Source organism: Stenella coeruleoalba, assembly GCF_951394435.1.
Source record: "Stenella coeruleoalba genome assembly, chromosome: 19".
In the NCBI taxonomy this organism is placed as follows: domain Eukaryota; kingdom Metazoa; phylum Chordata; class Mammalia; order Artiodactyla; family Delphinidae; genus Stenella; species Stenella coeruleoalba.
In genome coordinates, this window is record NC_137165.1 from 45,396,007 (window position 1) to 45,423,910 (window position 27,904).

At 36.9% G+C, this 27,904-nt stretch overlaps 1 protein-coding gene across 5 annotated transcripts; it reads left to right on the forward strand.

Moving 5' to 3' along the window:
- Window positions 1-739: 739 nt before the first annotated feature.
- Window positions 740-27,028, forward strand: EFCAB13 (EF-hand calcium binding domain 13). Of its 5 annotated transcripts, none has more exons than XM_079904571.1 (8): window positions 740-1,102; window positions 9,390-9,533; window positions 16,297-16,401; window positions 16,707-16,760; window positions 17,423-17,527; window positions 19,866-19,912; window positions 22,110-22,163; window positions 22,619-22,709. In XM_079904571.1, exons 2-7 carry the CDS (start codon window positions 9,437-9,439, stop codon window positions 22,149-22,151), a joined length of 450 nt encoding a protein of 149 aa, XP_079760697.1. In that variant the 5' UTR covers window positions 740-1,102; window positions 9,390-9,436; the 3' UTR covers window positions 22,152-22,163; window positions 22,619-22,709. The 5 variants fall into 5 exon arrangements, with proteins under 5 accessions (XP_079760697.1, XP_079760698.1, XP_079760700.1 ...); XM_079904572.1 differs by lacking the exon at window positions 22,619-22,709 and adding an exon at window positions 20,596-20,699 and having other exon boundaries at window positions 19,863-19,912; window positions 22,110-22,133; XM_079904574.1 differs by lacking the exon at window positions 22,619-22,709 and adding an exon at window positions 20,596-20,699 and having other exon boundaries at window positions 22,110-22,133.
- The last annotated feature ends 876 nt before the right edge of the window (window positions 27,029-27,904 follow it).

The following is a 27,904-nucleotide window of genomic DNA, read 5'->3' on the forward strand; positions in this document are numbered from 1 at the left end:
TTTATAAGTAATTTCTTTTAAGAAAGTTTTCAGTGCAGTAAACATTTATCAGTTCACATTTAATGGAGGGAATACTGCCCAAATTTGTGAAGCGTACGTTCTAAAGTATTGTAAAAAGACATGTAGCATAGCTGTTTTCAAGTAATAATTTATATTTACAGAAGTTAAACTAAGATAAATTTACTGATGACTGAGCCATGTATTGTTACAAAGGCTTATTCCAATGTATCATTTGAGAGTGAAGGTTTTCTACTTCTGTTTCTGCTACTAAGAAACAGACTGCTAGGGAATTTTAAATTGTTAGAGAATTAAATGGGGGAAATTATATAATATTTTTGATCCTATGTATTTTTAGTTGTGATATTGTTAGTGCAATTAAATTGGCACTTCCTTAAATACAAATGCTATAGGAGAGTGCAATAATATATTTCATACTCTGATTTTATAACTTATTAATTTTCTTTTTTTTAATTTTAAAAATATTTTTATTTTATTTATTTATTTTTGGCTGTGTTGGGTCTTTGTTGCTGCGTGTGGGCTTTCTCCATTTGTGGTGAGCAGGGGCTACTCTTCGTTGTGGTGCACGGGCTTCTCACTACGGTGGCTTCTCTTATTGTGGAGCGTGGGCTCTAGGTACATGGGGTTCAGTAGTTGTGGCTTGCAGGCACTACAGTGCAGGCTCAGTAGTTGTGGCTCATGGACTTAGTTGCTCCATGGCATGTGGGATCTTCCTGGACCAGGGATCGAACCTGTGTCCCCTGCATTTGCAGGCAGATTCTTATCCACTGCGCCACCAGGGAAGCCCTTAATTTTCATATTATTAAAGATTCTGGTAATGCTTCTCACATATAACATTTCTGAAGTTTTTAATATTTTGTTAGTGTGTTAGAACTAAAATTCATCTTACTATTGTTTTGCTTTTGACTTATATTTAATGCTTATTAGCATACTGCTTTATTTTCAGCATTGACTGATGTCATCAAAGCTATTGATAAAGATGAAAATATTGATTATGGGGATCTGAATACTTGTCTTCAAAATTTTGGAGTTTACCTTTCTAAGCCAGAATTTCAGAAGATCACAGAGTTGACTGAAGCTGGCGGTAAGTGATATATTTTCAGGAAAATTGGGTTGATGCATGTGAAAAGAGGATCAGTTTGCTATTCTTTTCCTCAGAATGATGACTTTATAATCTTTGTTAGAAAAAGAGTCCATTAAAATTAAGCCAATACTGAAAAGTACAAAAATACTCAAAAGTACAGCAAGACACTCAAAATCTCATTGTCCAGAAATAAGCAGTCTTAATAGTCTTTTCAAACCTTTTTTTCCTAGGCAAAAATGCAAACAAAAAGAAAGTAGGGTTTGTGATTTTGCTTTCTGATTGACAGAAGTTAGGACAAAAGGTATTAAGTGGGACAAAGAAGGACTGTTTATTATGTCAAAGCTGACAATTCACAATAAAGGTACCAATTTTTTTAGGTGCCCGTAGAACATAGCAGCAACTTTCCTAAAGAGAAAGGGTGAGAGTAAGGTAGAGGGGTGGGTGAAGTTATAGATGAAATAATAATGGCCATAAGTTGATAATATTTGCAACTAGGGAGAGTACATGAGTGTGCATTGCCATATACTTTCTTTTTTAAAAATTAATTAATTTATTTTTTTGGCTGTGTTGGGTCTTCATTGCTGCACGCAGGCTTTCTCTAGTTGTGGCGAGCAGGGGCTACTCTTTGTTGCAGTGCATGGGCTTCTCATTGTGGTGGTTTCTCTTGTTGTGGAGCACAGGCTCTAGGCGCATGGGCTTCAGTAGTTGTGGCACATGGCCTCAGTAGTTGTGGTATGCAGGCTCTAGAGCACAGGCTCAGTAGTTGTGGCACATGGACTTAGTTGCTCCGTGGCATGTGGGATCTTCCCAGACCAGGACTCGAACCCGTGTCCCCTGCATTGGCAGGTGGATTCTTAACCACTGCGCCACCAGGGAAGTCCACCATATACTTTCTATTTTGTATATATTTACAATTTTTCGTAATAAAGAGTAGGGGTGTGTGTGTGTGTGTGTGTGTGTGTGTGTGTGTGTGTGTGTGGTGTTGAAGGAGACCAGCTTTCCTGGATGTCAAGTCTCGTTATAAAGCTATAGTAATTTAAACAGTGTGAGAATGGCACAGGGATAGAGAAATTGGCCAATAGGACAAGATAAGGAACTTCCAAATCTATCTACATACATATATGGCAACATATATAATGAGGTGTTAGATCACAGCAGGGAAAAGAAGCACCACTTAATAAATGGTGCTGGAATAATTATTCAAATGAAAAAAATGGAATTGGATCCTTATCTATATACCATTATTCAGTAATAATTTCCAGATGTGAACAGTAAAAGTTTTAGGGAAAAAAGAAGAAAATTTTTCTGACTTAGAGTTAGGAGGGATTTTTAAAAAAATACAAAATCACTAAGCAGAAGAGAAAAGATTGATAAATTTGGTTACATAAAATTAAGAACTTCTCTTTACTAAAACATAATACAAGGAGAACAAGCCACAAACTGAGTAAAGATTATTTGCAACACTTATAACAGCAAAGGATTGTTGTAGAGAATATATAGGGAACCCCTATAAATTAACAACCGAATAGAAAAATGGCTAAATTTCAAGAACAGTCATTTCCAGGTGAAGAAACACAAATTGCTAATAATCATATGAAAAGCTTCTCAATATCATTAGTAATCAGGGAAATGCAAAATTTAGGTCACAGTGAGATAACTTTTTATACGCACTAAACTGGTAAAAATTAAGCTGTCTGCTAATCTAAGTGTTGGTAAATATGGTGAAAGTGATAAAACAACTTTGAAAAACGTAGTATTTTGTAAGGTTTTCATATCCCTGTGGCTTAGAAAAATCCATTTTTAGCTATAAATTCAAGGAAATCTCTTGCACTGATTTACAAGGAGACATATTCAAGAATGTTCATGGCAACACTGATCTTAATAACAACAAAAAAAGAAACAACATGATCAGTGACAGAATGTATAAATTGTGGTATATACCTTTGTTGTATAATGGAATATTAATGGTGTACACATGAGTGAAAATGAATATAGCAATATAGCATATGGATGATTGTTGGATATATAATATTGAATGAAAAAAGCAAGTCTCAGATCGCTATAGTGTAACAAAAGCTTGAAAACAAAATTTAAAATAATTTATTTATCCAGTTACAAATTATATGTAAAAGAGCAAAAGATTGGTAAATTTTAAAAATTCAGTAATATTCTCTTTGTGGGGGAAGCAGGATAATGGAATGGGAAAAGCACAGAGGCAATGGTATTAATAATCTTCTTCAGCTGGGTGGTGGCTTCCCAGTGGTTTGGTGTATAATCATGCTTCATAACGAATATATGTTGCAAATATTTAGAAAGTTATATGTTCCTGTTAGGGAATGTAAATCTTAACTAACTCTATAATTCCCCCAGAATTTTTCAAGTTCTCTTTTTTTTTTTTGTCTCCAGAAATTTGGCTAAGAATACAAAGTGATTTGGTGCTCTTTGAAGTAAACGCTCAAAGATTTTTAATATTGGGAATAGGAAGTATACTGTGCTGTATTTTTTACAGTGCATTAGAATTTTTTTTTCTCAGTGGGGTAAGCAAAGGACTAGGGTTATCAAAAGCTCATTATATTTATATAAAACCCTTATATCTGGCCTTAGAAAATTCTTAGAAATATTTTATCCATTCTAACATTGGGATATTATGAAGAGTTATACATAATCAAGGAAAGCCATTGTCCAGGTATAAAATGACTATTAAGATGTTTAATGGTTTCAACAGTATACTAAAGATATCAATGTGAATGTTAGCCTGATGTAGAAGAAACAGAGAGTCAAGAGAGCTCGCTTCTAATTCTTGATCTTGCATTTCCTACTGTGAACGTAGAAAAAAAAATCATATCACGTATGTGTTTTTTTAGAACATGTAAAATAACATACTAATTCTTTACCTACATTTTTTTATTTTGATGATGGCCATTCTGACTGGTGTGAGATATCTCATTGTAGTGTTTTTTTTTAACATCTTTATTGGAGTATAATTGCTTTACAATGGTGTGTTAGTTTCTGCTTTATATTTACCTACATATTTTACTGAGTTGTTGCAAGACCAAGACAAGATAAGTTTAAAGTTAAAAATGTTGTACACTTGTGGCTAGAAGGATTTTGACAAATTTTCTTGGTATTTTCAGGGTTTAGCTTTTGCCTGTAAATTGAATTGCTTTTCCCCCTTATACCCATATATCTTTAGTGGTTAGTATTAGCTGTTGGATATAATTATGTTATCTCCCTGAATATATAACTTATTTTATATAATTCAGTATTTATCATAATAATTTAATACTTGAAGATACTGAAGAAAATGTGTTCTTTTCCCTTCAGAAACAAAAAAAGTGAATTTTAAAGAATTCATTGATACTATGATGAGCAACACGGAACGCTTCTCTGAAAAATTATGTTAGAACATCGTATCTTGTGCTTTTTGTGGACTAAATGGTTTGACAGATTTTAGAAGAGTATAATGTATTAAAAGAGCTAGCCATCCTAAAGATCGTCAGGCAAATAAATGCCTGGCTTCGTGCTATGTTTGATCTTAATCTTCTCCATTACTGATTCCTAAATCTAGAACTTCCACATGCAGATGAATTAAAAGCTATCATAATCTTACTGTTCAACCTCATACTTTATTATAAAGAGCTAGAACCACATATATGAAATTCATATTTTGGGAAGGTTTAAAATGTTTTCTTACTTTGGGAAAGTGATGCCATCTAGTGACCATAGCTGAGTACTATAATGCAGAATTTCTGGTTTCAGCTATTCATATTTTTTTTCATCTTCCACTTTTTTCAATAACATTTATTGAGCCATTACTATGTACCAGATTATATGTTAAGCTGTGAGAGTGCTAAGGTGAAGAAGACAGTCTTTGTCACTAAGAAGCTCACTGTAAAAAAATGTAAGGTCATATATGTATATTGGAGTGAAATTAGTACTTTGAAGATTGGGGCTAAAAGTAGGAATGCGTTGTTTTGTGCCACATATTAGGTAATAGTGCACTTTAAGTAACAGCTATTTTTACCTTATATATCAATTTAATTTGTCTCCTATACAAGGAAACACAATTGATTAATTGGATGCAAGGATTATTTGCATTGTCAGGCACTTTTCCTAGGAATTTCAGTTTCATGGAGATAAAAAATTTTATTAGCACAGGGTTGTATAATATCTTATTCATATCTGTAGTTATATTTCCTTTCTCACTCTTTTTCTTCAAGTACTTTTTTAATTAAAGTAAATGCCAATAGAAAATAATTTTAATAAAACCATTTCAAGCACATCCAATGACTGGACATATATTTTTACATTGTGTACTCATTCAGATTTTACATAAGCCACTTGATCATTCCATGTGGCTGTCATAGAATTTTAGTTTTTATTCTTTTATCTTGGTTTTTATTATTTACTTACTTTTATTTTTTGTAGTTTACAAGATAATGGCTATAATTCCTTGTGCTATACAATATATCTTTGTTGCTTATCTATTTTATACATACTAGTTTGTATCTCTTAATCCCATACAGCTGTCTTGTCCCATCCCCTCTTCCCTCTAGCCTCTCCCCACTGATAACCACTAGTTTGTTTTCTATAACTGTGAGTCTGGTTTTGTTCTTCTGTATACATTCATTTGTTTTATTTTTTCAGATTCCACACAAAAGTAATTTCATACAGTATTTGTTTTTCTCTGTCTGATTTATTTCACTAAGCATCATATTCTCTAGATCCATCCAAATTGCTGCAAATGGCAGAAATTTGTTCTTTTTTATGGCTGAGTAATATTCCATTGTGTGTGTGTGTGTGTGTGTGTGTGTGTGTGTGTGTACACACATACTGTTTCCTCTTTATCCATTTATTTGTTGATGGACACTTAGGTTGCTTCCATATCTTGGCTATTGTGAATAGTGCTGCTATGAACATTGGGGTGCATCTATATATTGAAATTAGTGTTTTCTGTTTTTCCAAATATATACCTAGGAGTGAAATTGCTGGACATATGGTAGTTCTATTTTAGCTTTTTTAGGAACCTCCATGCTGTTTTCCTCAGTGGCTGCAACAAATTACATCCCCACCAACAGTGTACAAGGGTTCCCATTTCTCTGTATCCTTGCCGATATTTGTTATTTGTGGACTTTTTGATGATAGCCATTCTGACAGGTGTGAGGTGATATCTCACTGTGGTTTTGATTTGCATTTCTTTAATAATTAGTGATGTTGAGCTTCTTTTCACGTGCCTTTTAGCCATCTGTATGTCTTCTTTGGAAAAACCTCTATCCAGGGCTTCTGCCCAATTTTTGATTGGGTTGTTTTAAACTGGTAGTCATTTAAGTTCAAACACATTCTAAAAGGTCTACAGTTTTTACTCACCTCCCCCACATTTTGTGTTTTTGATGTCATATTTTGCATCTTCATGTTTATCTCTCAACTGTTTATTGTACTTACAGCTGCTATTACAGTTTTTTCCAGGTGGTATTCTTCTGTATCACTTTAGTCTGCCAATCATTCCTTCTAGTATTTTTTTTATTTCAACTATTGAATTCTTCATTTCTGATTAAGTCTTTTTTATATTTTCTAGTTCCTTGTTAAAATTTTCACTGTTCATCTATTCTTGTCCCTAATTCAGTTAACATTTTTATTACCAATGCTTTGAATTCTTTATCTGGTAAATTGTTTATTTGTTTCATTATTAATTTTTTTCAGGGGTTTTCTTTGGCTCTTTCAATTGAGAGCAATTCCTCTGCCTTTTCATTTTGCTTAACTTTCTCTGCCTCTGTTTAGGTAAAACAGTTACCTACTGTGGTCTTGAAGGGGTTTTCTTATGTGGGGGCATCCCTATACAGACAGGGTGTGCACAATACCTTTGGTGGGAGAGCTGGATTTGGCATGGACACAGGTCACATCTTTTCTCAGAGTGTGCTGGCAGCTATCACCTGGTAGGGGTGGGGCTAGAGATGGAGGGGCTAGAGATGGAGTGAGGTGTGAGGTAGGACTTCTCTGCTCAGTGGCCATCTCTGCCCTATCAGGGCGGGGTTTGATCCCAAGTTGCTGAAGCAGAAGCCCTGAGGGTTGGGCCAGGCCTGGCTCTGTTCCCTTTAAGTGTGTGCTTTCCCTTCTTCCTGCTCCGGGACCCTTGCCTGAAAGGGGAGGAGAGCTGAAGCAAGTGGAGTCCATGCAGGTTCTCGGCTTGTATCGATCTCAGACAGAGGTCTGAGGTATCTCCAATATGCTACCTGTGCAGGGGCCAGCAATTGTTTCCGTCACTCCACTCAGATGCAGTATTGGGTGCAAGTCTACTTTGTCCTTCACATCCAATCACTGCCCCCAGCCTCCACTGCCCCCACCCTGTTGTGGAGCCACACCACAGGGCAGGCGGGGCCTGTGTGGACTCTCAGGGTGTATTGGGGGTGAGCTGTGGTAGAGTGGCCACCCTCAAAGAACTGGACTGTTCCTGATGTGTTGCTTGCGTAAGCACCAGCAAATATTATATTTATTGATATTCTTAATTTAGTGTTAGAATATGTTTTATTTTTGAGGTTGAAGGGGAATCTGGCTATTCTCAGTCTACCATATTGCCAGTTCTCTCTTTAAAAGCACTCATTCAGGTTTTTGACCTTGCCACTTCATACTAGCTTTTTACGAAAAGTTAAATCTCATCTTGTTAAATCCAATGGTCAATTTTCTGTCTTCATCTTGTTTACCTCTAGGAGGTTTTAATATGTTTCTTCTTAAAAATTTCTCTTCTTCTGTCTTCTGTGACACTGTAGTCTCCTAATGTCCCTCTCATCTTATTGGCTCTTCCTTTAAAAAAAAAAAAGAGATATAGTTGACATTGTGTAAGTTTAAGGTGTGCAATCTGTTGATTTGATACACTTATACATTGCAGTATGATTACCACCGTAGTGTTTAACTAACACCTCCATCACATCACATAAATATTATTTCTTTTTTGTGGTGAGAACATTTAAGATTTAGTCTCTTAGCAACTTTCAAGTGTATAATATAGTATTAACTATAATCACAATGCTGTGCATTAGATCCCCAGGGCTCATTAATCTTCTAATTGCAAGTTAGTATCTTTTGACCAACATCTCCCCAGTTCCCCCACTCCCCAACCCCTGGTAACCACCATTCTATTCTCTGTTTCTATGAGTTCTGCTTTTTTTAGATTCCACATATAAGTGAGATCTTATAGTATTTGTCTTTCTCTGTCTGACTTATCTCACTTAAAGTAATACCCTCAAGTCCGCAAATGGCAGAATTTCCTTCTTTCTCGTGGCTAAATGATATCCCATTGTATATATACCCCTTCCTTTTTGGTCTTGTTTGCTGGCTGCTTCTTTTCTGGATGACTTTTAAATATTACTGTGATCCCAGATTCCATTCTGAGTCCCATTCTCTAAGGCTTTTCCTGAGTGATCTTATTGCTTTAAAATAATATCTGTATCCCTTTGACACCCTATTTATTTATCTCAAACTTAATGTGTATGAAAAAGAATTCTTATTCTTTCCCTGGTCTTCCCTATATCAGCTGTTGATACCACTCTCCACCCAGTTGCTCAGGTCTCAAACCTATAAGTTCTTCATGGCCCCCGCCCCCTTAGACTGTTATTCAATTCGTCATTAAATACTCTCAGCTTCATGCTCAAAATGTATCCTGTATTTGTCCACTTCTCCTTATCTCTATCACTTTCACCCTTGTTGAAACCACTATCATTTTTTTGTGTGTGAGCTACTACAATAGCTTCCTAACTGCTTGATCTTCAGAAAGTTCATTGTCTACATTGCAACAGAGTGATCTTTTATACTTTTGTAATATGATAACTTCACTCCCCTGTTAAAACTTTCCAAAGGTTTTCTATTGAAATTTTAATCAAACAAAATTTCCTTCCATGGTCTGCAGTGGTATATTAAAGAGGAAGTAGTTATCCAGGAAAGAATTTTTTGGGGAATAGCAAAAGCTATTTAATTCATGGTTTTATCAGTTGGACATGTTTGTGAATTCAGCCTTTTGTAAATCTATAGTTCAATGAAAGTTATTCTTTATAATGATTATTTAGGGGTGCAGACATTATAAGTTCTTGAAATATTTTAGAATCTTCAAAGATATACTTAATTTTGTGTTATTTTATTCTGCTTTAATATTTGAAAATTGGCAATTAATTTATACTGTATTTGTTATTCTTCTTAACCATAAAAATCTCAATTCCTAACTATTCCAGATAATAGTTTGCTGTATTAACTTCTTGGACAAGTATGTTGTAAAACTTGTGTTTTATGTACCCTTTAGTATTGCCTGATGCTATTGAAAACCTCCACAACCTTAGCAAAGAGAAGATGAGTGCTCCTGACCTGTGGAATACTCTGTCTAGTTTGAAAAGTAATTTAAAAAAAGACGAATTCCTAGCTGCACTGAAATTAGCAACAGTTGATGGTGAGTATTCCAAATACTAAAATTAAAAGATATATGGTTTTATCTTCTGTCAATCTTTATTTGTCCTTGTATCTTGTATTTGATTGATATGCCAATATATACATTTAGGAAATATAAAGAAAGCTCAGATTGTTTGTCCTATAGAAAAATATTAATATCTAATATATTATTACTCTACACTGATCAAATATGTATTGACTGTAACTGGATGAGGCCAGCAAGTTTGGCTTCTTGCTGATTGAAAGGCCAATACTCAAGAGACAAGTGTTGGTGGAAAAGGAAAAGTTGTTTTATTTGGGAGGCCAGCAACCTGGGAAGATGGTGGACCAATGTCCTAGGACCATCTCCAAGTTGTTGGTTAGGAGACAAAGGTTTTACAATCAGTGTGGGGGAGGGGGCTGCAGGGTGTGTGAATGGCTTGTGCACAATCTCGGATTGGTCGGTATCAAGGTAAAGTTTCAGGCAACACCAATCCTCTGGCTTTAATTGGTTTGGGTTCTATGTGCTTGCATTGCAGTTTTCATCTGAGGGGTGCCTGCTTCCTGTAAAAACAACTGAGGAATATGTGTTAGGCCTTTATCAATATCTTCAGGGAACTGGGAGCTCAGTGACTCTGCTATGTGGCTGGTTTGTAGTCTAAATTATTACCAGTTTCCTGACCCAACAGATAGCTATTCTTTGTTTTTACATCTTCACATTTCATATTCATTAACTTTTTTTTAACATCTTTATTGGAGTATAATTGCTTTACATTGTTGTGTTAGTTTCTGCTGTGTAACAAAGTGAATCAGCAATACGTATACTTATATCCCCATATCCCTTCCCTCTTGCATCTCCCTCCCACCCTCCCTATCGCACCCCTCTAGGTAGACACAAAGCACCGTGCTGATCTCCCTGTGCTATGCAGCTGCTTCCCACTAGCTATCTATTTTACATTTGATAGTGTATATATGACCATGCCACTCTCTCACTTCGTCCCAGCTTACCCTTCCCCCTCCCGGTGTCCTTAAGTCCATTCTCTACATCTGCCTCTTTATTCCTATCCTGCCCCTACGTTCTTCAGAACCATTTTTTTTTTAGAGTCCATATATATGTGTTAGCATATGGTATTTACTTTTCTCTTTGTGACTTACTTCACTCTGTATGACAGATTCTAGGTCCATTCACCTCACTACAAATAACTCAATTTTGAGTTATTTTGAGTCAGTTTTACTTCTTCTCTTATGATTTGAATTCCTTTTATTTCTTTTTCTTCTCTGATTGCTGTGGCTAACACTTCCAAAACTATGTTGAATAATAGTGGTGAGAGTGGGCAGCCTTGTCTTGTTCCTGATCTTAGAGGAAATGGTTTCAGTTTTTCACCATTGAGAATGATGTTGGCTGTGGGTTTGTCATATATGGCCTGTATTATGTTGATGTAAGTTCCCTCTATGCCTACTTTCTGGAGAGTTTTTATCATAAATAGGTGTTGAATTTTGTCGAAAGCTTTTTCTGCATCTATTGAGATGATCATATGGTTTTTCTCCTTCAGTTTGTTAATATGGTGTATCACATTGATTGATTTGCATATATTGAAGAATTCTTGCATTCCTGGGATAAACCCCACTTGATCATGGCGTATGATCCTTTTAATGTGCTGTTGGATTCTGTTTGCTAGTATTTTGTTGAGGATTTTTGCATCTATGTTCATCAGTGATATTAGCCTGTATTTTTCTTTTTTGTGACATCTTTGTCTGGTTTTGGTATCGGAGTGATGGTGGCCTCATAGAATGAGTTTGGGAGTATTCCTCCCTCTGCTATATTTTGGAAGAGTTTGAGAAGGATGAGTGTTAGCTCTTCTCTAAATGTTTGATAGAATTCGGCTGTGAAGCCATCTGGTCCTGGGCTTTTGTTTGTTAGAAGATTTTTAATCACAGTTTCAATTTCAGTGCTTGTGATTGGTCTGTTTCTATTTTCTATTTCTTCCTGGTTCAGTCTCGGAAGATTGTGCTTTTCTAAGAATTTGTCCATTTCTTCCAGGTTGTCCATTTTATTGGCATGTAGTTGCTTGTAGTAATCTCTCATGATCCTTCGTATTTCTGCAGTGTCAGTTGTTACTTCTCCTTTTTCATTTCTAATTCTGTTGATTTGAGTCTTCTCCCTTTTTTTCGTGATGAGTCTGGCTAATGGTTTATCAATTTTATCTTCTCAAAGAACCAGCTTTTAGTTTTATTGATCTTTGCTATCATTTCCTGCATTTCTTTTTCATTTATTTCTGATCCAACCTTTATGATTTCTTTCCTTCTACTAACTTTGGGTTTTTTTTGTTCTTTTTCTCTAATTGCTTTAGGTGTAAGGTTAGGTTGTTTATTTGAGATTTTTCTTGTTTCTTGAGGTAAGATTGTATTCCTGTAAACTTCCCTCTTAGAACTGCTTTTGCTGCATCCCATAGGTTTCGGGCCATCCTGTCTTAATTGTCATTTGTTTCTAGGTATTTTTTGATTTCCTCTTTGATTTCTTCAGTGATCTCTTGGTTATTTAGTAGTGTATTGTTTAGCCTCCATGTGTTTGTATTTTTTGCAGTTTTTTTGCTGTAATTAATATCTAGACTTATAGTGTTGTGGTCGGAAAAGACACTTGATACGATTTCAATTTTCTTAAATTTACCAAGGCTTGATTTGTGACCCAAATCACAAATCTATCCTGGAGAATGTTCCAGGAGTACTTGAGAAGAAAGTGTATTCTGTTGTTTTTAGATGGAATATCCTATAAATATCAATTAAGTCCATCTTGTTTAATGTGTCATTTAAAGCTTGTGTTTCCTTATTTATTTTCATTTTTGTTGTTCTGTCCACTGGTGAAAGTGAGGTGTTAAAGTCCCCTACTGCTATTGTGTTATTGTTGATTTCCCCTTTTATGGCTGTTAGCATTTGCCTTATGTGTTGAGGTGCTCGTATGTTGGGTGCATAAATATTTACAATTGTTATATCTTCTCTTGGATTGATCCTTTGATCATTATGTAGTGTCCTTTGTCTCGTCAGTCTTTATTTTAAAGTCTATTTTATCTGATATGAGAATTGCTACTCCAGGTTTCTTTTGATTTCCATTTGCATGGAATATCTTTTTCCATCCCCTCACTTTCAGTCTGTATGTGTCCCTAGGTCTGAAGTCGGTCTCTTGTAGACAGCATATATATGGGTCTTGTTTTTGTATCCATTCAGCCAGTCTATGTCTTTTGGTTGGAACATTTAATCCATTTACATTTAAGGTAATTATCGATATGTATGTTCCTGTTACCGTTTTCTTAATTGTTTTGGGTTTGTTATTGTAGGTCTTTTCCTTCTCTTGTGTTGCTGCATAGAGAAGTTCCTTTAGCATTTGTTGTAAAGCTGGTGTGGTGGTGCTGAATTCTCTTAGCTTTTGCTTGTCTGTAAAAATTTTAATTTCTCCATCGAATCTGAATGAGATCCTTGCTGGGTAGAGTAATCCTGGTTGTAGGTTATTCTCTTTCATGACTTTAAATATGTCCTGCTACTCCCTCCTGGCTTGCAAAGTTTCTGCTGAAAGATCAGCTGTTAACCTTATGGGGATTCCCTTGTATGTTATTTGTTGCTTTTCCCTTGCTGCTTTTAATATTTTTTTCTTTGTGTTTAATTTTTGATAGTTTGATTAATATGTCTTGGCTTGTTTCTCCTTGGATTTATCCTGTAGGGGACTCTCTGTGCTTCCTGGACTTGATTCACTATTTCCTTTCCCATATTAAGGAAATTTTCAACTATAATCTCTTCAAATATTTTCTCAGTCCCTTTCTTTTTCTCTTCTTCTTTTGGGACCCCTATAATTTGAATGTTGGTGCATTTAATGTTGTCCCAGAGGTCTCTGAGGCTGTCTTCAATTCTTTTCATTCTTTTTTCTTTATTCTGCTCTATGGTAGTTATTTCCACTATTTTATCTTCCAGGTCACTTATCCGTTCTTCTGCCTCAGTTATTCTGCTATTGATTCCTTCTAGAGAATTTTTAATATCATTTATTGTGTTGTTCATCAATGTTTGTTTGCTCTTTAGTTCTTCTAGGTCCTTATTAAACTTTTCTTGTGTTTTCTCCATTCTATTTCCAAGATTTTGGATCATCTTTACTACCATTTCTCTGAATTCTTTTTCAAGTAAACTGCCTATTTCCTCTTCATTTGTTTGGTCTGGGTTTTTACCTTGCTTATTCATCTGCTGTGTATTTCTCTGTCTTCTCACTTTGCTTAACTTACTGTGTTTGGGGTCTGCTTTTTTCAGGCTGCAGGGTCGTAGTTCCCATTGTTTTTGGTGTCTGCCCCCAGTGGGTAATGTTGGTTCAGTAGGTTGTGTAGGCTTCCTGGTGGAGGGGACTGGTGCCTGTGTTCTGCTGGATGAGTCTGGATCTTGTCTTTTTGGTGAGCAGGACCACGTCTGGTGATATGTTTTGGCGTGTCCTTTACCTTATTATGATTTTAGGCAGCCTCTCTGCTATTGGGTGGGTTTGTGTTCCTGTCTTGCTAGTTGTTTGGCATGGAGTGTCCTGCACTGGAGCGTGCTGGTTGTTGAGTAGAGCTGGGTCTTAGTGTTGAGACAGAGATCTCTGGGAGAGCTCTCACCGATTGATATTACGTGGGGCCAGTTGGTCTCTGGTGGTCCAATGTCCTGAATTCGGCTCTCTCACCTCAGAGGCTCAGGCCTGACAGCCGGCCGGAGCACCATGACCCTCTCAGCCACACAGCTCAGAAGAAAAGGAAGAAAAAAAAGAAAGAAAGAAAAATAAAATAAAAAGTTATTAAAATAGGGCTTCTCTAGTGGCACAGTGGTTGAGAGTCCGCCTGCTGATGCAGGGGACACGGGTTCATGCCCCTGTCCAGGAAGATCCCACATGCCGCGGAGCAGCTGGGCCCGTGAGCCATGTCCACTGAGCCTGTGCGTCTGGAGCCTGTGCTCCGCAACGGGAGAGGCCACAACAGTGAGAGGCCCGTGTACCGCAAAAAAAAAAAAAAAAAAAAAGATGGGAATTCCCTGTAATGCTGCCAGGAGTTTCAGTGCAGAGGAAGACTGTGAGTAATAGGACAAACTCCTGAAATGACCAAGTCAATAAGTGACAATAAAAAGAAAGCCATAAATCTCAAAAGAGGAGAGGTTTGAGTATTGTTGGAAAGCAGCAATTGGAATCTAGGAGAATGCCAAGCCTAAGGCAATGGAATATAGAATAATGAGTAGCTTTCTCTAAAAATAAATAAATAAATAAAAATTTTAAATTTAAAAAAAATAATAGAAAAGTCGATTAGGAGGAGGCAAAGTTCAGTTAAGAAAGAAGGTAAGAGTCTTCAAGGAGACTGATGATACAGAGAAATTCAAAGAGTCCAAGAGGGCACTATAGGAAGGGTGGAAAAGAAAGCTATCAATGGAAAGAAAATTTTGAGTAGTAAAACACAGAATAGATTAGAGAGAGCATAGAAATTTTTGAGGTGCTTACATTTTAGAGAGTGGAAATGATACAAATAAAAGATATGGTTAGAATAATAACCTTGAGGCAGAAGACCCATGTCTGTCAAAAGCCTGATCAAGTTAGCAGACTGGTAAGGTGCTCTTTGTGTCTGAAGAACCATTCCTTTGTCTGGTTACAGGGGAATATTAGGACTCCTGTGGTCCAAGGCTTCACAAAAGTGTTCTGAAGCAGCTTGGGGAAAACAACCCTTGTGGACATTTCCTCCCAGGCCCTTGTGCAGAAGCTCGCTAACTCCCCAGATATTCTCCTACCAATAGTAGCACTGCAGAGTTTTCTTTTGCAGGAACTGGAAATGATTAGGATGTCCAAATTGTCTGCCTAAACTGCATCTCTTTTTTTTTCCCCTAGGTTTATTGAGCTGTAGTTGATATATAACATTGTTTAAGGTTAAGGTATACACTGTGATGATTTGATACATGTATTTTTACCACAATAAGGTTAGTTGACACATCCTTCACCTCACACAATTACCATTTTGTTGTTTTGTTGCTAAACTGTATCTTCACACTAAAGAGAAGAGCCATGTAAAGGAAAGTTTACACATAGCCATCCTACAAGCAGATGGGGAAACAGTTGCAGGGGGCAAGGGTAAGTGGGGCTTTCTACCCTCATAACCAGGAACCAAAAAACAAATTAGTTACCAAACAAATTTGTTAGCTTTATGCCTTACCCATGCTTGTGATAGTTTGGTGATCCCTGTCTATTTCACTCTACCACTTTACATTAAAACACTAAAAATAAAAAATCTCTATGTGCTCGTTTTCCTGGGACACAAAAAAAGAGGCGAGCTTGGAAGACTGCATCTAACTTTCTAACTGCCCAAAAATATACTGGGTGGTGGTAGCTGCTAAGAACAGAGGACGACAAGGCCACGAAATCTTTGAGATGTGACAGAGAGCCAGGCTGGGTTAAGAAAGAAGGTCCTGGAGAAAAGCCCGGCGTAGTTCTATGATATGTGATTAAGCAGACTCTAAAAAAACCAAGATTTTAATGTGTGCACAGAATTATATTGTAATAGCAGTGTTTTCCTTATTGATGTATTCTCTCACTCTGATGAATGTTTCCATCTACTGACTCACAGCCTAACTTTGATCATCATTGTTTTCGCCAAAAAGCTCAAGATTACATCTTAGCAATAGCTTGCATTCTTGCCAGGTTTACTTCATTGCTTAATCAACAAATGCCATGGAGACATTTTTTTAATAATAAAGAATCATCATTCTTCAAATTTTCAACCATTACCATGTTTTACTTTTTAAAGGTGAGAAGGTTGATACTAGTGACCTGGAAATTTTTCTGCAAAATATGGGGATAGAGCTCACAGAAGATAAAGGCATGGAATTACTGAACAATCTTCCAGTTGATGGTGAGCATTAAAAATATCACAGTGGGGTAAACAGTCACAGTGGCCTTCAAGGAAACTTGAGTATACGGACTTAGGTGACTAATACTCCCTATTTAAGGAATCTTTCATGCACCCCTTCCCCACCAAAATGATTTCACCAAATTGAGAGCTGTTTCTGTTCCTGAGTTTTATTCTTTTAAGTGAAATAATATAAATGTCTAGAATAAAACATTTAAGTCTTTATGTTTCTAAAATTATGCATGTTTTATTCTATTTTAAAATATCTGCACTGCTGTCTGAGACTTGAATTTTTCCCTTTCTTGCAGCCAAAAGAAAGGTGTATATGAACAGATTGATGAAAGAATTGCAGTCTTTTAAAGGTGAGTGAGAAGTATGATGAAAAGGCAGTTAAAACTGAGGTCATGGAGCTTTGTTCTTGTTTTCAAAAACTTTCTATTTCACATATTTCAGATGATTAATCCCGGTGTCCCAGTTATTCAGTATTTATTCTTTATAAGCTTTAGGTACTCTACAGTCACCAAAAATTGTTTAACTACAGTAAGCCCAAAAGCAGTGGTTCCCAAATAAAGTTGTACATCAGAGTCACTGGGAGGGGGGGCGGAATTTAGCATTCAGATTACTGGGCCCCTTTCAGTCAATTTCCGGAGATAGCACCTAGAAACATATGTTATTAAATGTATAGGATTATGATAGTGTAAATCCATGGATTGGATGGATAGTTCTCCATTAATTTAGCAAGTTTCAAATCCTACTATGCAGACATACTTATAAACGTTGATTTTAGTCTTTGCCATGACTTACCACATACCTCTAACCCCTCACTTTCGTCTCTTAAAAGTTTTCCAAGTCCCAGAGATCAGGGTTAGGTATTCCTGACTTAGACACCAAACCATATTTACTTGAACAGTTTGTTCTTTGCTCTTTATTCTCTATACAGTATTGATGCCTAGGCATGAGCTACAATGACCCACTCTTTACATCATTACAAATATTTCTCATATCTACCCCTTTCTTTCCTAAGGGACAAAGGTATCTTTAGATAAGGTGGACACTGTCATTAAAAACATGGGAATTGACCTCAAGGAGAAAGAAATCCAGGAATTGAAGGACCACCTACCAGTTGATGGTGAGAGTTTTGAATATCAATATACCCCTTAGCAAAACTTTGCACATGAGGCCAGTATCAGGGCTGGAAAGACTAAAGATAGGATGTATATGAAAAGAAGAAAAAGAAGAGTGAGGCCTTCAGCATAGCTGAAACCAAATAGCTATCACTTGAGAAGGATCACCAAGAATGCTACCCAATATAGATGGCAAGTGTCACTCTCCATAGGAAATGCCAAGGTCTAACGAGAATACTGAAGACTGTAATCTTTGGGTTTTGGGTTTTTTTTTTTTAAAGAATGTGGAGGATTTATTAGACTAGAGATTTTGCAGATTTCAGAGCATTAAGAACTCACAAAATCATATGATCCAGTGTCCCTACTGCTAATCCAGCATTAGATAGCAATGACCAACACTTATATAGTCCTGACATGTGCAAGGCACTGTTCTAAGCACTTTACATATATAATCTTATTTAATCTTCCAAACAACTCTATAAGGTAAGTGCCATTTTAACCCTAAATTTACATATCAGGAAACTAAGGCACAGAGAAAACAAGTAGCTTACCTAAAGTCAGAAAGCTAGTAAGTGGTGGACAGGCAATCTGGCTCCAGAAACTATCTCTTAACCACTGTGCTATACTGCCATGGACTACAGAATTAGTGAACTTAAGAAGATGGATAGTGAAGTTACCAACTGGACTAATTAAATTTGGCATATGTAAGACTGTTCTCATGCTAGTAGAACTGAGAAAATTTTATCAGGAAATTTTGAGGGACACTTGCCCCCTTGAGGAAGTAGTAAAGATGGAAAATTTACACAAGTCAATGAATCTGGGTTTTTCCAAATTAGTAGTACCTTCATTCTTTTTTCTTTCTTTTGTTTACTTAATGAAAGTTTCTTTAAATTCTGTGGTGCTTTACAATTTTCAGAAGTTTCACACACATGATTTCATATAATCCCACAAAAACCCTTTCCCCCCACCCCTACAGTGCCCCTCCCCCATCCCTCTCCCCAGTACCTTTCATTCTTTCATTCTTAAAGATGTTAAAAAAAAGAAAGAAAAACTTTAATTGAATGCCTATGATGTGTCAGGCACTGTTCTAGGCCCTTGGGGCCTTTGCCTTAGTAAGAGGTAAGCAGTTTTTCAAAAAATGACATTATTTCTGATTTTTTCAACCCTTTCATAACTTTTTTTTTTTTTTTGGCTGTACGCGGGCCTCTCACTGTTGTGGCCTCTCCCGTTGCAGAGCACAGGCTCCGGACGCGCAGGCTCAGCGGCCATGGCTCACGCGCCCAGCCACTCCGTGGCATGTGGGATCTTCCCGGACCGGGGCACGAACCCGTGTACCCTGCATCGGCAGGCGGACTCTCAACCACTGCGCCACCAGGGAAGCCCTATTTTTAACTTTTTGAGGACCTTCCATACTGTTTTTCATAGTAGCTGCACCAATTTACATTCCCACCAATAGGCACGAGTGTTCCCCTTTCCCTACATCCTGGCGGACACTTGTTATTTCTAGTCTTTTTGATAATAGTTTTTCTGACAAGTGTGAGGTGGTATCTCAGTGTGGTTTTGATTTGCATTTCCCTGATAATTAGAGATGTTGAACATCTTTTCGTGTGCCTGCTGGCTGTGTGTATGTCTTCTTTGGAAAAATGTCTATTCAGGTCCTCTGCCCATTTTTTAATCAGGTTTTTTTTTATATCGAGTTGTATGAGTTCTTTATATATTTTGGGGGGTTTTGTTTTTTTAATGTAACTGTTTTTTTTCAACAAATAGCCCATACTTTTTATTTATTGATTATTTTTATTTATTTATTTATTTTTGGCTGCACCGGGTGGTTTGCAGGACCTTAGTTCCCCACCCAGGGATCGAACCCGTGCCCCCTGCATTGGGAGCGTGGAGTTTTAACCACTGGACCACCAGGGAAGTCCCTCTTTATATATTTTGGATATCAACCCCTTACTGATATATCATTTGCAAATATCTTCTCCCATTCAGTAGGTTGCCTTTTCATTTTGTTGATGGTTTCTTTTGCTGTACAAAACCATTTCAGTTTTATGTAGTTCCATTTTAATATTTTCGCTTTTGTTTCCCTTGCCTAAGGACACAGATCCAAAAAAAAAATTTCTAAGACCAATGTCAAAGAGCTTACTGCCTGTGTTTCATGGTTTCAGGCCTTATACTTAAGTCTTTAATCCATTTTGCATTTATTTTGGTATATGGTTTAAGAAAGTGGTCCAGTTTGCCCAAACCACTTATTGACTGCAGAGACTCTCTTTTCCCTTCGTGTATTTAATTTTTCAAATCTTATTATCTTCACCTGAGTCTAAATTCTGAATTTTCTTACAGAAGATGAAAAGGTTGACTTGGATGTGTTCATGGATGCAGCACTTTTACAGGTGAGTGAGAATTTGTATAAGATGTTATAAAATTGAGATTTTGATGCTTTATAGAGGATTATCTTCTTAAAGCAGTAGTTTACTCCCTCCAGTCATCATTAGTAAGTTCACTCTGTTCTTTTACCTATTTATTGGTAATTTTGTCTTATTGACAGCAGTTTAGATGATTAGAGATTTAGGGAAAGTTTGGGCACTCTCCAAAAGGAGTATTAACTTGTCTAATATTTTGACCAGTAATGTGCTCTCATTTCTCTAGTGTTTAAAGAATCAAAATATAGGTGACCGCAATCAATCTCAACATGAAGTTTTTGCATCAGGAAATATGATCTCTATGAACAGTCAGTTCTATAATTCAGGTTATGAAGTAGTTACAGAGATATTACTTGCCTGTAGAATTACGTAGATTCTACTTACCATCATAAGTCATTGGGTAGTTATACTGCCCCCCTGTTACTCCATGCCATATCGACCCATACACAGGATAAAAATGTTACCTTCTTATTTGAATTAAAAAACCTTTTCAAGTACTGAATTTCACAATAACTCTATGTAAGTGAAGTCAGCTCATATATTTAAACTTCATCCTGCAGTTAAAAAATAACGTACTGGATTTAGTTTTTCATAATTTAGAATAATTAGATCTCTTAATATTATCACCTGAAACAATTCCCATCTATTCAAAGGAGAAAAGTTGAAGCCAGTGACTTTAAAAATGTGCTGGGAAACATGGGACTCGAGCTTACCGAAAAAGAACAGTTGATGCTGTCAAAAACTCTGCCAATCTCTAGTGAGTAGTTAACATACCATCATGGTGCTCAGGGAAATGTGGTACTGTGGGCTTCTGGGTGAGAATTGTCCAGTGCCCTAAGAAACCCCCTAAGAAAAATGCAGTTCAGACATAAGAAACTGTTATTGTTACTTGTGTTTTCATTTAGAAGTGAGAAACTTCTCTCTTTTCTATTCAGCCAATGGATAAACTTTTTTTTTTATTTTAGCAGCTACACAGCTAAATTCTTCTGTAGCCCCCTGAATGCACCCCACATCCTCAGTCCCTCCCCCAGTAGCCCTCCCATCTCCCCACAATCCAGCAACTAAATTGTAAACACCTAAGAGCAGAGGACCTCTAGGACCATGTGCTTATATTGTCAATATCCATTCTGATTGGTCAGTGGCCCCACCAGTCAGTTCCTCAAAAGTTTTACCTCCTGGGCACCTGCGTAGGCTCGCCCACAAAGACCCTAGAGGCCAACCTGTGCTTCACCTGTACCTCCTGCCCAATCTCAGAGACCCCGACACGTAGATATTCTGTCTCCTGCCCCAATAGTTCCTGTCCCTAATTGTTCCCCAGGCAATTGAGAGCCTACACATCACTAAGGGGGCTAGCGCCCCTGGTGGCAGAATTAGCACCCTGGGCGGCAAATGCTCAATGCCTATTTGAATCCTCCCCACATACACCTGAGGCTGTGGCCACTCACTATGTCTAGCATTGTCCCCAGATTGCTCTCAAGGGGCCAGTTGTGAGAAATGCAGCATTCTTAGAATATTGGCTTTGAGAGAGCAGGATAGAGACACAGAAAGAAGCAGATGGACTGTAATGGAGACGACTGCAGGCACATGCCAGGTGCTGAGGGTTATGTCAACTCTGCAGACACTCCTACCACAGAATGGCGGACTCTGGGGACAGATAGCACCTGTGGGGTTGGGTTAGGCTGGTAGGTGTCCCTTGTTCTCTGTCTCTGTTGAATTTCACCTCCGTTTATGAAAAGATTTTGTTTAGAAAACAATTTTTTTTCTCATTTCAGTATTACTTTGTGTTACTGTTTGGGTTGATATCTATCTTTAATATCACCACTTTATAGGATCTACCATTAGATATAAACATATACTTATGGGAATACCTCATGGGCCTAGAGCATAGGCAAGGAAAAAAGAAAAAGGCAAAGGAGTCAAAGTGCAGTTAAAGGAGAGAAGAATGAGAAGAAAGATGTGTGTGAGTGTGAGTGTGTAGCCTGCATCAGCTACTGCCAGGTGTTCCAAATAGAGGCTAGATTGACCACATTGAGAACAGTCCTTACCTCTTGTTATAATTTGAAGGTGAGATACAATAAATTTCTAGATGAATTGTATAAAATGTCTCATAAAATGATAGAGTTTCTTATCCTTTTTCTTTTGACTTGAATTTTACCATATCTTCCAGGAGATGGAAAGGTATATAAGAAAAGATTGCTGGATAGCGTGAAGCCTCTCAAAGGTAAGAATCATGAGAACAGCACCTAAAATTTATTGTAGGTGCTTTGCATTTGCTTTTTAAAATTTCTGATTAGAATCTTGCTACTTCAATATTCTACTGGTTTACTGATACTGAATTTATGCCTTGTTGTTCTTCTTTGGGTATAACTACATTTGAAGAAGTCATTGTTAGTAATATGTAGCAAGTTTAAAATTTTGATTTCATTTAGGTTGATTATCTTTATCACAATTCATCATACTTGTCTAATTCTTTTTCATCCATGATTACTTCAGTTAAAAGCTACAGCACAGTGTTGAGAGAGCATTTTCTCTTCTTGACTGCAACGCTAACTCTCTGGGTTCACTTAAATGGCCACTGTTTCCCTCTTCATTTAGGGTGAATGCATACTCAAAGAGAGCATCTTCCACTTCTTGGACCTGCTTGTATTTCTTATGTATATCCTCTTCTTTCCTAAGGGAAAAAAGTCAGTGTCAATAACCTAGACACGCTAATGGAGAACATGGAAATTCAGCTTGAGAAAGAGGACTATGAAGACTTACTGACCCATCTGCCAGCTGATGGTAGGTATTTCAGATACCACTGTACCTAGGGGGGATCTTAGGTTTCTATGTGAGGGCTTCTGAAAGTACACTTCTTTTTTAATCTCTTTGAAAAACTTATGAAATATTTCAAACATATATAAAATAGAGGACAATATAACAAACACTGGCTAGAGTTAAAAAGTATTATCATTTTGCCATATTTGCTTCATACATCTTCCTTCCCTCCTTCTCTCCCTCCCATGTATACCTTTTTTTTAATAAGATAAGGTTTCATTAATGACCCAATAAGACCAATTAAGCTTGATAAAAATGTCAAAGAGGCAAAGTTAGGATAATTCATTAGGAAGAAATTACTAAGGGATGAGCCCCAGTCTAAGATTTCCTTATTGGATTCAAATGCAGATCCAGTGGCTTTGAATAAAAACCTGATGAAAAATAAGCTTCCATCAGAAAGCCAGACAGCACATCTTTCAGCAGAGCCAGTATATGCCAATCAAAGTGAACCATCTTTTGTGCTACTCTTACCTGTATCTGGCCTTAATGTAGAAAACAGTTTTGGCCTAGCTTGTAGTTTAAAACTTCACTCTCCCTGGGTTTAATAATGCTGGGAATCATGGTCCCCACATATTAGCTAGGGGTCCTCAAAATGCTTCCTACAGGAAAAGATATTGTTACCGATAAAGTATTTTTAGAATCCTTGATTCAAAAACAAAATAATTTTTTCTAATCCAACAGTGTGACTATTTCTGTACCACTGAAATTCATTCATTTAGCTAGCACAAACTATATGCAAAACACTGAACTATAGAGTGGAAAAGTTATACCTGGTAGTATAAAGAAAAATAAGGCATGATCCCTGCTCTCAAATAGTTTACAGTCCTGGGGAGTGGCAGTGGAGAACATAAGCAAAATTTAGAGAGTGGGAAGATAGCATACTGTTAAGGTTTAAGGGTCAGATGCTTATGTAAATAAATGACTTTCAAATTCTATCTTGTCTATTGAAATATGTTCCCATTATTGGGTGTGAAGAAAGGGAGAGGCCTATTAGAAGGCACTGCTTTTAAACTTGCTTCATCTTTACTTTAAGGGTCAGTTGATACTATACAGAAAGTGATATTAATTAAGTGGATGCTCACTTTAAATAACATTTTTTTAATTAATTAATTTATTTACTTATTCATTTGGGGCTGTGTTGGGTCTTCATTTCTGTGCGAGGGCTTTCTCTAGTTGTGGCAAGTGGGGGCCACTCTTCATCACAGTGTGCGGGCCTCTCACTATCACGGCCTCTCTTGTTGCTGAGCACAGGCTCCAGACGCGCAGGCTCAGTAGTTGTGGCTCACGGGCTTAGTTGCTCCGCGGCATGTGGGATCCTCCCAGACCAGGGCTCAAACCCGTGTCCCCTGCATTAGCAGGCAGGTTCTCAATCACTGCGCCACCAGGGAAGCCCCCTTTAAATAACATTTTGATCTTCTTTCCTGTTTCTTGCTTATTTTGAGTTAAAAGAGTTACTAAAGAAAATCATGAAAAATAGCTGAATTCCAACACTTTATATTACAACTTAAATGTTTCATATCATTTTTCTCTTTACAACTTAAATGTTTCATATCATTTTTCTCTAAGTCTAATAATTTTTTCTGTGCCTGAATTGTCTTTTCTTACAGAGAATAAAATGGTTGATTTGGATGTGGCAATGGATGATGCAAAAGCTTTCACAGGTGAGTAAGAAGCTGTGGTGAAAGGGAATTCATTATTAACTAAGGCCTTAATGCTTTTTTTTAAAGATGTTTTTAAATGGTAGTTTTCTGTTTGGGCTATTACTAACATGCTAAGTTGACTCCCTCCAAATATAATGGTTAAATGTTTGTTTTATAATCTTACTGTTTGATTTGGGATTTTTCCTGAATGGACCTATATTCTGTGGCGTTTTTACCAATGATGTTTTCCACTTCACCATTGTTTAAACAACCAAAATATAGGTCAACACTGTCCAATCGCAAGGTGAAGTTTTTGTGGGGTAGCTAGGAAATACTATTACTGTGTCAGAAGACCCAATAGTTCAGGAAAGTTAATGGCATTTGACTTGTATCTGGAATTATATAAGCTCTTCTTTTGCTTGAATTAAAAGTATGAATTCTATTTCTGACTCAATCTACCCACCCACATGTCCTTTTAGTCTACATAGTTTAACAAGTTTCATTGTCAGTTTGCTCTTCTAATTAAAGATGATGCCACATAGGTAATCTTTTTCATAATTTGAAATAATTATTCCATTCCTAAAATTATTACATGTTAACAATCCCCATTTTTCCAAAGGAGAGAAAGTTAATGTCAGTAATCTGGACAATGCGCTGAGGACAGTGGGGCTCGTGCTCACTGCTGAGGGGCATGAGGAGCTGCTGAAAACGGCCAGTTCACGGTGAGGATTTAGCACATTCTTTGAAGCTTGGAGTCATGGGCTTGTGTGTGAAAACTGATGAAATTATATATGTGTATATCCAATAAATCCTATTTGGAAAACACAGTTCTCACACAAGAAGAAACTCTGTTCTTGTTGCTTACATTTTTGTACTGAAAACTGACATCTTTCACTGATCTCCCACCATAAAGGCTAAATTATCCTGTGGGAGCACTGCCTAACCTAAATCATGGCCAAGGCAAAATGGGAAACCAAGGGAGTAACAGAAGTAAGGAAAAAGGAAGAAACAAGAAAATAAAACTATTTTAAATTCAACCAATAGGTGGATCTATATCAGTGAAAGCTTTCTTCAGCTTTGGTTTCATTCTTACTTGAGGGTAAAATAGAATAACTTCTAACAAATCTGAAGGGGTTTTTTTCCACTGAAATTATGGATGTTATGTTGTCTTTGTGCTGTCTTTGTTAACCTTGCCATCATTTAACCTTTATTCTTTATTGTATCTTACATTACAGCTGATGGAAAAATATATAAGAATAGATTGCTAAAAGGTGTGAAAGCCCTCAAAGGTGAGTGAAAAGCATGGTGAAAGAGCAAGTAAAAGATAAAATCCTTAGCATTTTCTTTTAACTATTCCAAGTTTGCTTCCTGCCAATTTATTGATCCATTGTTATGACTCCTAACCTATCATCCTTCTTTGGGTACATTGGCCTTTAGAATATAAGTTAAGGACTTCCCTGGTGGCGCAGTGATTAAGAATCACCTGCTGATGCAGGGGACACAAGTTCAATCCCTGGTCCGGGAAGATCCCACATGCCACGGAGCAACTAAGCCGTGCGCCACAACTACTGAGCCTGTGCTCTAGAGCCCACGAGGCACAACTACTGAAGCCCACGTGCCACAGCTGCTGAACCCCGTGGGCCTGGAGCCCGTGCTCCGCAACAGCAGAAGCCACTGCATGAGAAGCCCGCACACTGCAACAAAGAGTAGCCTGCATGCAGCAACGAAGACCCAACGCAGCCAAAAATTAATTAATTAATTTTAAAAAATCAATTAGAATGTAAGTTAAAGTATATGACCATAGGAAGTTTCTAACACTGTTTTCTGGCTAGAACTGTATAAATTGGTGGTTATTTTAATCATGAATCATTAGTTACCTATTCCTCTCTAATGACCTCTCATGGAAAACAGAAACAGAGTCTCCTGGATAGACATTAAGGAAGATATCCTATTTTCACTTTCTATACTAATTCTATGTAGACAATTATATTTTTAATTTTAATAAGAAAAAAATATTTTAAAACACAAAATACTATAAGAAACTTATCTGATTCTACCACTTACAAAAACTGATATAAAGAAGTAAAAGTCAAGTCATGAGGATGTGATGTACAGCATGGTGAATATGGTGAATAATACCTTATTTTATATTTAAAAGCTGCTAAGAAGGTAGATCTTAAAAGTTCTCACCACAAGAAAAAAAAAGTGTATGTGTGGTGATGGAGGTTAACTATGTGTGGTGATCATTTTGCAATATACACAAATAATGAATAATTACATTGTACACCTGAAATTAATGTTATATGTCAATTATATCTCAATTTTTTAAAAAAGTGAAAGTCCCCTACTTCCCACTGATCTAATACCCCCCATAAAGATAAATACTGTTTACTGTTTACCTTTGTCTCAATGGTTATATTTCTCAATTTTTTCCTACTTTCAGTAGACAAATTAAATCTAGGGACATATATATATGTTATAGTTTCTCTGTGCCCTTGTGCTTTAACCCTCCAGTGGGGGTTTTTGATGCATGATCATGATTAGCATCTTTCACTCTGAAGCATCAGTACTCTTGTTCTTCTTTTTTTTTTTTCCAGTACGCTTGTTCTTATTCCATGCCCTTCTTTCCTAAGGACCAAGGGTCAAAATCAAAAAACTGGACTCCTTTGTGGAAAACATGGGAATTAGACTCAAGGATGAGGAATTTGAGGAACTAATGACCCAACTGTCAGCTGATGGTGAGTGTCACAGACATCATTACGCTCTTCAGAGAAACATTAAGCCCTTCTATTGGAACTGCTGAAAGCAGCCTTTTTAGTAGCATAATGAAGTAAATGTAAATAGAAAGACTTAATCCTGACTCATGAAGAAATATTATCTCCAAAAACACTTTTAAAAAGATATGTTGGAAAAAAAAAAAAAAGATATGTTGGTGGACTTCCCTGGTGGTCCAGCAGTTAAGACTCTGTGCTCCCAATGCAGCGGGCTTGGGTTTGATCCCTGGTGAGGGAACTAGATCCCACATGCTGCAACTAAGAGTTCACATGCTGCAACTAAGAGTTTGCATGCCACAACTAAAGATCCTGCATGCCACAATGAAGATCCCGCATGTGGCAATGAAGATCCCCCATGCCAACTGGCTCCTGATGCAGCCAATTTTTTTTTCATGAATATATGAAGATTTATTTTGTGATAAAAGTAGCAATTTATACAAGTGGGAAAAGAATGAACTAGTCAAAAATAGTGTTGAAATGAGTGACTATTTGCAAAACCTTAAGTCAGATTTATAAGTCATACCGTACACTAAAATAAGGTTAACTCTTTTTTTTTACATTGGAAAATTTTTTTTCTTTTTTTTTATACAGCAGGTTCTTATTAGTCATCAATTTTATACACATCGTGTATACATGTCAACCCCAATCGCCCAATTCATCACACCACCACCACCACCCCCCGCAGCTTTCCCCCTTAATGCAGCCAAATTAATTAATTAATTATTTTTAAA